Genomic DNA, 14,338 nt, shown 5'->3' with positions numbered 1-14,338 from the left:
ACACACACACACACACACACAATAAATTATTATTTTTTTATGTTATCAAATTTTCATTTAAAATATATTTTCAGCATCATATATAACCACAATAGGAGTTGACTTTAAAATCCGAACAGTAGAATGTAATGGAGAGAAAGTCAAACTCCAGATCTGGGACACTGCTGGCCAAGAACGATTCCGAACTATTACATCAACGTAAGCATATTTTCTTTCATCCACAGACTACTTATTAGATTGGTGATATAAGGGTATGTATCATTCATGTCTTTCCAAAGTATTGAAAATATAACAAACACTGAAGTTGCTCCAACCAAGAATTGAAACAGCAAACTATACATTTCGAAATACTAACCCTTGTTTTATAGTATTTGATACATATTTCAAAGGTGTAACTTGTCAGGCGTGTGATTTGATCTGAGACTATGAATTGAAATTGATAATATGTGTCATCTACTTCGCAATTGTCTCAATTTCACTTACACATTTGTTATTTAGTGTCAAAATTTTCATTTCTCCCACTGCTGCATGATCACCGATGCGATTCTACTGCATCTCAGACATGTATTGGAATTGTTTCAGTGATCAGGTCTCAGCTGGTGTGATAAAAATTTTGATATCAAATAATAAATTTCTTACATAGTTCTTCAGATTCATTTCTTGTTTCCCCCCCCCCCTTTTTTACCATGTTTTGGGCCATTGTTATCTTGCATTCATATTTAGTTACCGTTTTTTTCCCTCCTTGTTTGAAGATCGACCTCACAAATTACTATCACTTTCAATGTTTATATCAACTATAACCCTAACCCTAACCCTAACCCTAACCACAGCTCACAAATTCAAATCTGGTTTTTGAATACATTTGTGTTTGTAAGTGTATGTCCCTATCAACTCAGCTAGCCCAGTCCACCTAGCTGTAAGTAAGCATCCAACAGGTGGTATATTTCACTGTTGTAACCAGTGGCAGCAGTGTAAAATTAACAGATGTTTTGTTGAACTACAGTATCAATGTCAACTGCAGTAAGTTACTTGTAATAGCAGACCAGCATTCTGTCTACCATAATTTTTGTATGTCATTCATGTAACACTGCAGAAACTTGAATCAACAATGACCCAGCAGACACTTGGCATTCAAGAAGAAGTGAACTTAACTGTATATGACTAGTTCATTAAATCAAATTATATTGTAGCGTTATTTATGTGCCCTTTTAAAGCCTAGCCAGGCTCATGGGCCTGGTTTCCCGGTTTCTATGGCGTATGTGTTCCCCGCCAGCTGGACGGGACGCCAGTCCATCGCAGAGTTACTCAAGAAACAGGAAGAAAGAGTGAAAGAAAGTTGGGGCAAAAGAGTACAACAGGGGTCGCCACCTACCCCCTGCTGGAGCTTCGTGGAGCTTTAGGTGTTTTCGCTCAATAAACACACACAACGCCCAGTCTGGAAATCAAAACCACGATCCTCCGACCGCGAGTCGGCTGCCCAAACCCTTGGCCATTGTTTCTCCACAATTGCGTTATATCAAATGGTTATTTAATAGTTGATTAACTGACTAATGTTTTGTGACACTCACCAGTTTCTGATGATGGAAGATAAATAATATAATCTCTCACTGGACAGGATTGACTTGTTGTTAAGTACTTTATTAACCAGATCAAGTACTAAAGTAAAATACCATTTCTGGGGTCTGACTTTAAATAGTGGGGCTCTAGATTGGGAGTTTAACCATTTTGAGGCATGTGAAACCATCCCTTAACCGCTGTTGTTCTCAGGTCTACTCTTATTTCTTTACTGCCCACAAGGGGCTAAACATAAAGGGGACAAACAAGGACAGACAAAGGGATAAAGTCGATTACATCGACCCCAGTGCGTAACTGGTACTTAATTTATCGACCCCCGAAAGGATGAAAGGCAAAGTCGACCTCGGCGGAATTTGAACTCAGAACGTAATGGCAGACGAAATACCGCTAAGCATTTCGCCCGACGGGGTAACGTTTCTGCCAGTAGTAGCCCCTGTTAAGGTTCCATCTAGGGGTTAATTAGCATATTACAGCTTACCTGCCTATGCATGTGAAGACTGGATCTGGCAGACTCTGTGGAAGAAATTTTCATGGTTCAACAGAGAGGAATTTGACTGCAGCAATGCTTTGCAGATTGCAGAGAGCAAGATGAGACATGTAGGATATCTTGGTCATCCATGCATCCGTTTCCATTGCTCAGTTACCTTGACTTCACCTTGATTGGATTGAAGATGGTCACAGGTGAGAGAATGAGATTGACAGTGCAGAACTCTTCTTCACTTCAAACAAAGTCACTGCACAAATCATCAGTCATCCTTAAAGATGACTAGATAGTGCTGACAAACAAACATGCAAACCATCTACCAGTCAATAATCCTTCCTATCATTGTCTTGATTTATAAAGGATGTCCCAGGATTAACCGCCAATTTCAATGAAATTGGGCAAATTAAAAAAAAAAACTGACAGAATTTTATGTTTATTACTTAGTTATGGTACTAACCAAAAAAAAAAAATAGATTTATAAATTTTATGTCAAAGTTTTATTGAAAATGTTCAACATGTGTTCCATCTGTATCCTTGCAAATTTAAAATCTATCCTTAGTCTTGCAAAAACACATTTTGAAGAATGTAAGGAGTTATCTCCTGCACTGCTGCTAACTGATTGCATTCTTTAAGTTCAGCTAAACTATTGCTCCATCCTGGGGGTGGAAGTAAAGAAAATGATTGCAGCCACATTGAAAAAAAAACTGTTGTGGACAAACAAGCAGGATCCAAAAGGAATGAAAATAAAATTATAACAAAAAAAAAAAAAATTATAAATATTTTAAATTATGAACGAAATAAAAAATTTATAGAATTTTAACAAATATTAAACATAGATAAAAGTGATTTTTTAAGAAAATTGTCCAATTTCACTGAAATAGATAGTTAATTCTGGGACACCCTGTATATCATTATCATCATCATCATCATTTAATGTCCACTTTCCATGCTAGCATGGGTTGGACGGTTTGACTGAGGTCTGGAAAGCCAGCAGCTGCACCAGGCTCCAATCTGATCTGGCAATGTTTCTGCAACTGGATGCCCTTCCTAACGCCAACCACCCCAAGAGTGTAGTGGGTGCTTTTTATGTGCCAGCAGCATGGGAGCCAGTCAGGTGGTCCTGGCATCGTTCTTGTTCAGATAGTGCTTTTTACGTGCCACTGGCACGAGAGCTAGTCAGGGGGCACTGGCATCAGTCACATTTGGATGGCGCTTTTTACATGCCACCAGCATGGGCACCAGTCAGGCAGACCTGGCATCGTCCATATTTGGATGGTGGTTTTTACGTGCCACCAACACAGGAGTCAGTCAGAGGGCACTGTCCACAGGTACGATTTTGGTTTTACTTGACTCAACAGGTCTTCTCAAACATATCATATCACCTAATGCATCAAGGGTACTTTTAAATGAGCCAAACATGCAACACTGGCATCGGCCATGGCTGCAATCTCACTTTAGTTGCTGGGTCTTCTCAATCGCAATATATCTCCCTAGGTCTCAGTCTCCTGTCATTGCCTCTGTGAGGCTCAACGTACGAAGGTCATGCTTCACCACCTCATCCCATGTCTTCCTGGGTCTATATATATATACATATATATCTGGTATACGCAATTGAGGCAGTATTTTATAAAAATAGCCACATGTACGACATACTTCATGCATATACGCTGTCAATAGGCCAACTACTACAGTATTTATTTTGATGTAACATCCTTTATGGATTAGCAATATTAAGACCACAATAAATGTCAGAGAGAGTACGTGTCATAAAAAAATCCCAAATGGCCAAAATGTATCTGTTGTTCTTACTTGCTTTTGAATTTCCATCTCTCTCTCTCCCTCTCATATTTGTGTTTTTAACACAGCTAGCCCCTAAGAGATGTTATCTCAGAATAAATCCCATAGTACCTGGCCTATCAATAGTGTATATGCATAAAGTATTCTATATATGTATATATAATTTATTGTCACGTAGCTCATAGCTTTTTTACATAGCTGTTTGATCTTTACAATTTTTTTCTGTTGTAGCTAGTTTTCTAAAATTACAAATTTCGTTTTGATCCATTAACCTATGGAACTTGAAGCCTAAATGAATTGCTATACCAATTCTAGTGAAGAAGAGTCTATAAAAGGTTATGGCTTAAACCTAACCATTCCTCTTCAGACCAAAAAATTTATTTTTAATGAGTTAAAATAACGAGTTTACAAATTAAATCAATACAAATATTAAAATAAAGAATATAAGATATATTTTACTGGGTTGTCAAATAAATTCATGTTATTTTTCTACATGATAATCATATGTCTGAAAAGAGGTAGAATTACTTCAAATTAAAAAAAAAAAAAAAAATATCAACTAAAGTTATAGAAAAATGCAGCAAAAAAAATCACCTATGATAAAAAAATATTACATTTATGTATTTGTTTTGCAAGATTCCTGATGTGAAACTGTGTATTGAAACAAATATTGTTATACTTGGGGATGGTCATATTTTTGCCAAATAACCACTCACCACTTCGGTTTTATTATTATCCTTATTTTAGTGTACAGTGTCTGGAAAACGTTTGTCATACATCCTGTGACCTCTTCTGCAACTCTCCATTTCACGTGTCTCTTCCTGCTCTATTTAGTCCATTCTCACTGTTTAGTTCATTCTTTAGTCTTAGAATGGACTAAATAGAACAGAAGGAGGCATGTGGGATGGTGGATCACTGAAAAAGGTCATAGTATGTATGAGAAAAGATTTCCAGACAAAAGACAATGAAATAAAAATAATGATAATAAAGCTGATGTGAAGACCAAGTATACAGCACATGTGATTAATTGGCAAAAAATATGATCATCCCCCAAATATAATGATAGGAGAGGATTAAAATAAATGGAAAAGAAAGAAATGAAGGAATTTATCTGACAGTGCAATACAGGTACTCATTTTAATCTGTCTTTTACAGGTACTACAGAGGAACTCATGGAGTTATAATAGTTTATGATGTTACTAGTGGAGAATCTTTTGCTAATGTGAAGCGCTGGTTACATGAAATTGACCAAAACTGTGATCTAGTCAGTCGAATTTTAGGTAAGTTTAATAATATTTGATATTTCTAACCAATCATCTACGCCAGTGGTTCTCAACGGGAATCCGTATGGCCCTTAGGGGTCTATATTTATAGTTAAAATTTACTTGCAATAAATCAGTCATACTTCTACAATACGCAAAATATTTTATTCTTTTACTTAACTTCTTAATCACACAAATATGCCTCCAGTTGCTGGAAAACCATATCACACAATAACAAAGACATTTCCCAAGTGACAAAAAGACTGCGACAGGAGCTCAGATACTGTTGTATCCATCCACCCCTAAATTTGGCAAAATGAATGTAAAATGATGACGGTGAACATATGGGACTTTTTTTTCCCCCCTTAAATACTAGTGCATGTTGAACAATATCAAAATTTCTGTCTAGAACTTTCTGTCTTGTAGTAACTCATCTGTGAAACCCTCTTATCAGATCTAATTTATTTTTTTTTCTCAAGTTTGTATTTCTGATGTTGCGTTTGATTCCCTCCACTCTCTCTCCTCCACCTTCTCCTCCAGTTATACTGAATGCATTTTAGTTAACTTTGAAACAAAGAAAGGCAGAAGTGCGCCTGTGTGATGTGAAGTCTTCTTTCCAACCACATGGTACCAGATTCAGTCCCACTGTGTGGCACCATGGTTGGGTATTTATAACCTTGGGTTGACCAAAGTCTTGTGAATGGATATGGTAGATAGAAACTGAAAGAAGCTCATATATGTGTGTTTGTGTATGTATGTGTGTGTCTATACGTTTCTGTTTATCCCCCACCACTCTTCAATAAACAGTGTTAGTTGGTTTTCATACCTGTAACTTAGTGGTTTGGCAAAAGAGATTGAGAGAATAAGTATCAGACTTTAAAAAAATAAACACTGGGGTTGATTTATCCAACTAAAATCCTTCTAGGCCATGCTCCAGCGTGGTTGCAGTCCAACGACTGAAATAAATAAATAATGGGAGACAAAGGGACATAATACTTTCATTAGTCTGTACTGAAGTATTTTCTGACATTTTTCTAGTCTGGATATCCACCATGGATGGGGTTTAGAAAAGCATCCAAGTTCTGCAATGATGTTTATTCAGGTGACAGGCTTAATCCATTTTCACACAAGTACCAGACCCTTGGTGCCTTTAGCTGAGTTCATTCTACTTCAAGCATTTGGAGCAAGTTTCCAATTGGAGCATAACTGAGGTTTGGCTGAGTGGTTCAGAAGCTTGCTTCTCAATTATGTGGTCTCGTGTTGAGTCCCGCTGTATAGCATTTTGGGCAAGTGGCTTATACTATAGTCCTGAGCTGACCAAAGCTTTAGGTATGGATTTAGTAGATGGAAACCGAAAGAAGCTCATTATATATAAATGTACATACATGTTTGTTGTCATACAAGTGGTATCTTTCATTTTCAGTCTTCTATGAAAAACATGTCTGGCTATGGAGAAATATTACCTTGTTTGGCAGGTTGGTGACAGGAAGGGCACCGATCAATATCAACATGAAATTTGAAATTCAAAGGCCCTATACAAAAAATTATGTTTACTGAAGAATGAAAGTATTCCGTAATGAAAGCATTAACAACTGGAAGTATTCAATAGGTCTTACAGAATGGAAATTAAAAAAAAAAAAAACTTGTCTCCATGTTATTTCTTATGGCCTATTGTTCTTTTATACTTTATCAGCATCATCGTCAGTTTAACATCCACATTTCCATGTTCTCATGAGTCAGGAGTATACTGAGACATCCATCCATCCATCCACGTATACAATTCAGATACATTATCTGAATCGTATATGTGTGTGTGTATGAAGTTTTTTTTTTTTTTAGTTTCTGTCTACCTAATCCACTCTCAAGGCTTTGGTCAGTCTGGGGCTATAGTAAAAGACACCCAACACACCATACAGTGGGATTAAACATGAAAGCATATGGGTAAGAAGCAAACGTCTTACCACATAGCTATGCCTGTACCTATACCACTCCAGTAGTATTAAAAAATCTGTCTGACTTCTCATTATTTTGCTGAATTTTCTACCAGAATTATAAAAAGTCAAAATTTCTTCCTTTGTGTTCTTAAATCATATATAGATTATACACATGTAGATTATACATATATAGATTATACATATATAAATTATACATATATAGATTATACACATATAGATTATACACATATAGATTATACACATATAGATTATACACATATAGATTATACATATATAAATTATACACATATAGATTATACATATATAGATTATACACATATAGATTATACATATATAGATTATACACATATAGATTATACACATATAGGTTATACACATATAGATTATACATATACAGATTGTACATATAAAAATTATTTGTATAATCTATTTATAGATTATACATATAAAGTCAATGAAGAGCTTCTATATTGTTCGTCTGTCTGCTAGAAAAACTAGCAGGACCTCTCTTAAATTAATTCCTCCTATTCCAAAAAGGGAAGAAATATTCAATGATGTAACCCTAATTCTGAAAGAACATGACCAAGTGGTTAAGATGTTGCACTTATGATTGGAACATTGTAGTTTCAATTCCCAGGTTAGGCAGTGAGTTGTATTCTTGAGCAAAACACTTCATTTCACGTTGCTGCAGTCCACTCAGCTGTAAGTGCGTAACCCTGTGACAGATTGGTGTTTTGTTCTGAGGGAATATTATGATCCCGGTTACTTATATGTCATGGAAACTGGGTAACTGTCTCTACAAGTCCCAGAACTCAAGAATCTTAGGAAGCAGGATGCACTGATCATGGCCGGAATATCTTTGGTCATAGATTTGCTGAGCTAGAGCTTTGGGGGGTAAAAAAGAAATGCTGGAAGTTATAGGCACAGGAGTGGCTGTGTGGTAAGTAGCTTGCTTACGAACCACATGGTTCCAGGTTCAGTCCCACTGCGTGGCACCTTGGGCAAGTGTCTTCTACTATAGCCTCGGGTCGACCAAAGCTTTGTGAGTGGATTTGGTAGACGGAAACTGAAAGAAGACTGTCGTATATATGTATGTTTGTGTGTCTGTGTTTGTCCCCCCAACATCGCTTGACAACCGATGCTGGTGTGTTTATGTCCCCGTAACTTAGCAGTTCGGCAAAATAGACCGATAGAATAAGTACTAGGCTTACAAAGAATAAGTCCTGGGGTCGATTTGCTCAACTAAAGGCGATGCCCCACCATGGTCACAGTCAAATGACTGAAACAAGTAAAAGAGTAATCTTTATAAATTAAATGGAACCCCTTTTATCATAGGTTTACTGGATCTGGGGATAAACAGAGGAAAGACACTGAAAGATATGGTCCAAAACACATTAATTATATCTGGAGAATGAAAAAAATAGTGGTCATTGTTGAACGATAGATATACTGAACTGGAGTCGATTTGGAGATAAACAATGGCTGCAAAACCAAAGTGAGACACACTAAATAATGTAGTCCAAAATAGACTGTTCCTTGTTTCAAAAATTGGTTAGGTACAGATGGAAAATTAAGTCTTTAAGGTATACAAGATTTGGGTAGCTCTGAGGATAAACGACAATAATCATTACAGTTCTATATTTAAGAGATGAGGAATTATTTACATTATTTACATTTGACGGATATTCGTCCTCATCTTGTTTGTTGTTAACACAACGTTTCGGCTGATATACCCTCCAGCCTTCCTGACGAAGGCTGGAGGGTATATCAGCCGAAACGTTGTGTTAACAACAAAAAAGATGAGGACGAATATCCGTCAAATGTATATAATGTAAATAATGTAAATAATCATTACATTTTAGGAAATTTAAAAGAAAATTTTTGTGATAAACCATTAATGGGTTAAATTTTGATACTGTTTCCTGATTCTGTCTTTTTCGTGTTATATTGAGCAAGTATCTCTTTCTTCATGAATTATTAATTTTATTTCTTATAAGTTCTTTACACTGTACCACTGTATCAATCTGACTACCAGATGTTATACATCACTGGTTACAATGTGCTTCCTACTTGTTGTAGTTTTCGAATGATGTCACCCTACTGACTAGGCAGGAAAGCCAACATTTTCCTTGAATGAAAAGCCAGTCCGTTGCGGTTTTACCCATTTACAGCTGAGTGGACTGGAACAATATAAAAAGTGGTTTGCTCAAAAAAAAAAAAAAAGTAAAATGCCAGTCTGGAGATTAAAACCACCATCACAAGATTATGAGTACAACACCCTAGCCATTAGGTCATGTGCTATCCATCATATAGGTTTTTTTTTTTCACTACTTCACTTAAAAACTAGAATGCCCACAAGTTGCTTTCTAACTACACTCACCTTATTGTTCAAGATCTGAATTTACAAATTTGCTTTCCCTTAAATGTAGAAAATAACTTACCATTTTCACTGTAAAATTAAATTTCATGATTGTTCCAGTAATAATGTTAAATATCTACCAAAAAATAGAATTGGTATTTTCTCCCAGTCATATTTGCCTCAACACACTTGACATACCTCAGCAACAAATGGTTTCAAATATGACATTCATCTACAAAAGATAAATTTGGTATATAAAACTACTTTCTGCATTTAAATATAATGAAATATTTGAGTAGATATATCTGCCTTCTGCAGTAAAAAAAGGTTAGCCTTAAATTCATTTTTCTAACAATTTTTTTAAAAAATTGCATTAAACTGGATTTCTGTTTCATACTAATATTTTTAAATCTGTATTAGCAGATTATTCTGTAAATTCAATCAATTAATTACTCATGATTTATAGGTAAGACATCATTACTATAATTTTGACAACCGTTGCATGCAAGGATTAAACAGACTGAAGCAACTAGAGTAATGTACCTTGCTTTGTTGGTAGCAACATTCAAAACTTGTGACCCATTTTACGATTCCACCATATTACTTCCCATTGTTCTGTTTCATTTAGCATTTAAAAAAATTTTTCTAGATGGTTTATTCATTAATCTTATTTCTTTTTTATTTTCTTTTACTTGTTTCGATCATTAGACTGTGGCCATGCTGGGGCACTTTCTTGAAAAATTTTTACTCAAATGAATTGACCCCAGTACTTACTTTTTTGCTAAGCCTGGTACTTATTCTATCAATTGCTTTTGCTGAACTGCTAAGTTATGGGGACATAAATACACAAACACCAGTTGTCAAGCTGTGGTGGGGGACAAATATACACACACTCGCACATATACATGACAGGCTTCTTTCAGTTTCCGACTACCAAATCCATTCACAAGGCCTTGATCAGCTCAAGTCTATGATAGAAGACACTTGCTCAAGGTACCAGGCAGTGGAACTGAACCAGGAACCATGCAGTTAGAAAGCAAGCTTCTACCATACAGCCACTCTTGCACCTGTATAAATCTAAGACAACTTTTTTTTGCCAGGTTTTTGGGGGGTTTTTTTTTTGTTTTTACTTGTAGTTTCTCTGCATCCAATTTTTATTGTGGATTGGATGTCTTTTGTGGGGTTTGATTATTTCCTTTTGTTGGCCTGTTTCAGATTCAATGTAATTCAAAGCTTACAAATCCAATAGTGGAGGATGTAAGAATGAAGGTACTGCCTTCTATAGGCATACTGTGGCCAGGGGCATTTCCACCCACATCCTCCTTTAAAGTGCAAACAACTCTGTGAACACACAACACCAGTTTTTAGACTAGTATAAATTTGAAACCAATATTTGGAACTTTTCAACTTGACATGTGGTAAAGCATTTGTTAATTATTTTTTTTTATATATATATATTTCTAGTTGGTAATAAGTGTGACGATGAAGAAAAACGAGTGGTTCTTACAGAAGATGCTCAGAGGTTTGCCAACCAGATGGGAATACTGCTATTTGAAGCCAGTGCTAAAGAAGATATAAATGTGGAAGAGGTAAATAAATATTTTCCCATTATTTTCCTTGTTTAGACATCACTAATGTTTTCATACCATTCTCTAAATTTGACCAGAAGTATATATTTTTTTAAAATTTTGTTTTTAATTCTTAATGGCTTAGTCTGGAGAAGAAGAGTAGCATCCACGACTGTTTTTCCAGGTGTCTGAGGTTGATGGAAATAAAGCACAGTTTCAAGAAATCAAAACTTATGAATTGTTCTCAGACAGGAAACCCTGCCTGTATTCTTTAACCCTTTATAATTCAGATTAGTCTACCAAATATAATGCTTATTTACTCGCATCATTTTGAATTAACCATACGTTATTTCACAGCATTGAGATTGTGATTGTTTATTTTTAAAATGACATTATAGGGTAGGTGTAAAAGGTTAGATCTGGCTGATTTGGACATGGAACAAGTAAAATATTTGGGCTGGATATGATTAGTTTATGGTGTGGACTCTGCTCAGCTGACTCCAAGGGCCAAGTGGTAATATTAAACTGGGTTTCAGCATAGTTTCATTTATCTATTCAGATTCAATGTCAGTGTTTCAGTCAGCTCAAAAGTACGGCACAAGATACTTGCTAAAGGTGCTACGCAATGGGTTCGAACCCAGAATAAAAAGATTCCAAAGTGATCTTTACCAAGCAAATTAAGGAATTTCTTTGTCATTGATGTGACTTAATTTGTTTGATCCATTTGCAACTTATTTCAAATCAGTAAACTACTTTTGCGTTTCATTTAATTTTTAATGTAATTACCATTTTGGAACAGTTTACTAAAGTGTCTGTCTGTTTGTTCATTTAATCTCCATTTTTCCTTGCTAGCATGGGATAGGAGAGGAATTATTTGAAACAACATTTTATAGTTGAATGCTCTTCTTGTCTCCGACTCTTTTTCAATTAACCCTTTAACATTCAGATTATTTTGTCAAATGTAATAATGTGATAAGCATTACATTTGACAAAATAATCTGAATGTTAAGGGGTTACTTGAAAAGAGTTGGAGATGGAAAGAACATTCAGCTATAAAATGCTGTTTCAAATACTGATTTAAAATAAGTAGCAAATGGGTTAAACATCATTCATTCTTACTATATATTAAGACAGTAAACTGGCTGAAACATTTAGCACACCAGGCAAAAGTCTTTGTGGCATTACTTCCATCTTTACATTCTGAGTTCAAATTCCACTTACATCAAATTTGCCTTTCATCGTTCCAGGGTTGATAAAATAAGTACCAGTTGAGCATTACGGTCAATCTAACCAACTAACTTACTCACCCAAAATTCCAGGCTTTGTGCCTATATTAGAAAGGACACTTATTATTGCAAACATGTTTTAACTAACCTAAACTATACATGCACACCAATACATTTATATGTATATGTCTCGAGTTGTAGCTGTAATTAAAAGGGGCCAGCCTTGTCATATTCTGTGTGAGGCTGAATCTCCCTGAAAACTACATTAATGTTATGCATGTCTGTGGAGTACTCAGCCATTTGCGAGTTAATTTTATCCTCATGTGGTAATGAAAAGTGAAATTGACATCCAATATTTGCTGTGTGTATGTATCTGTATATGACCTTTTCTTTGGATTTATGTATCTACTGTTTCTCTCACTTTCTCTCTTTCTCTTTCACTTCCTTTCTGTCCCTCTTCTCTCCCACTTTTGATTTAACAATGTGTATATGTATCTATGTATCTGCTTCTCTTGCGATGTGATAAACATTTAAAAACACAAAACGAATGCTGTCACCACTCACTGTCTCTTTCTCTTTCTCTCTTACTTCCTCTCTGAAACATTTAAAAACACAAAATGAACGCCGTCACAACTCACTGTCTCTTTCACTCTCTTTCTTTCTCACTTTCTCTCTCATTCTCCCTTTCTCTCACTCTCACTCTCTCTTACTTCCTCTCTGTCCTCCTTTCTCTTGCTTTGCCACTTCCTTGAAGTAAGTGTGATGCACACAATAGGTACGTAAAAAACAAAAAGTTAGCATATTAATATTATTGATTATTATTATTATTATTATTATTCAAATTCATCTGAGATCAACTTTGCCTTTTATCTGTTCTGGTTGATGAAATAAGTACCAGTTATGCACTGAAGTCGATGTAATTGATGAACCCACTCCCCCCAAATTTCAGGCCTTTTGCCTATAGTACAAATGATTATTATTATTATTATTATTATGGCAGTGAGCTGGCTGAATCATTAACATGTGAGGCAAAATACTTAGTGGTACTTTATTCAGCTTTACATTTTGAGTTCAAATTCCACTGAGGTCAACTTTGCCTTTCATCTTTTTGGGGGTCGATAAAATAAGTACCAGTTGAGAACTGAGATCAATGTAATTGACTATCTCCCTCCCTTAAAATTTAAGGCCTCGTGCCCTATAATAGAATGGATTATTAAGGCAGTGAGCTGGCTGAATTGTTAGCACACCAGACAAAATGCTTAGTGGGATTTCGTCCATCTTTACATTCTAGGTTCAAATGCTGTCAGGGTCGACTTTGCCTCTCATCCTTCTGGAGTCAATAAAATAGGTATCGGTTAAGCATTGAGGTCAATTTAATCAACACAGCCCCTCCCCTGAAATTGGCCTTGTACCAAAATTTGAAACCATCATCATCATCATCATCATCATCATTATTATTATTATTATTATTATTGAGTGAGAGAGCAGTGCATGCCATCAAAGTGACACTGGGGTAAAATATACGAAGCCCATTATACCCATCATGACTACCCGTCTGATAAGGGTACACCAGGCACATGCATCACAACCATATGTGCGCAACATGGTGACCTCATATCAAAATAAACAGCACATGACCTCACAGGTAGGGCCCAGCTAGAATTTTCTTCAGGTCAAGTACCTCATCCCACTCAAAAGGTCCCTGAATAAGGGTTGTTTAAGGATGATGAGCGAAACACATATATTTCCAAAGGTTAATTATTCAAACCCCAAAGAATTCCTCTTGACACATGGCTATGAAGCTTCCCTACTACTTCTGCTCCTGATCAGAGATGCACATATCGTCAGCCACCAAGGGACATGCTCAACTGGTTAAGGTCAAACAACTGACAAGTAAATCTGTGGTATTAAGCAGAATATTTGCTGTAGCCCATCTTTTATACCAAGACAAAACAATGTACATGATAATACTTCCAATCAGTTAAGATCAGAAGCCATGAGAGCCACTGCATCCGGGCATGGTACCTCATCCGGGCATTTATTATTATTATTTTGTTTTATAATAACAATCTTATTTGCTACTTCCATTCCCCGAACGTTTTTTTTTTTTTT

At 35.8% G+C, this 14,338-nt stretch overlaps 1 protein-coding gene across 2 annotated transcripts in view; it reads left to right on the top strand.

Annotated features, from left to right (window-relative positions):
* Positions 1–11,072, top strand: part of LOC106872328 (ras-related protein Rab-35) — an 89,708-nt gene extending 78,636 nt beyond the window's left edge. For both annotated transcript variants that reach the window (XM_052973520.1, XM_052973519.1), the window contains exons 4-6: positions 75–198; positions 5,012–5,136; positions 10,897–11,072. In XM_052973520.1, the coding sequence (XP_052829480.1) occupies positions 75–198; positions 5,012–5,136; positions 10,897–11,057 (410 nt within the window). In that variant the 3' untranslated portion in view covers positions 11,058–11,072. The remainder of the gene's footprint in view (positions 1–74; positions 199–5,011; positions 5,137–10,896) is intronic.
* Positions 11,073–14,338: the final 3,266 nt, after the last annotated feature.

This window comes from Octopus bimaculoides, chromosome 16, assembly GCF_001194135.2.
Source record: "Octopus bimaculoides isolate UCB-OBI-ISO-001 chromosome 16, ASM119413v2, whole genome shotgun sequence".
Lineage (NCBI taxonomy): Eukaryota > Metazoa > Mollusca > Cephalopoda > Octopoda > Octopodidae > Octopus > Octopus bimaculoides.
The sequence above is the reverse complement of the archived record's forward strand: the minus strand, read 5'-3'. Positions and strand labels throughout refer to the sequence as shown.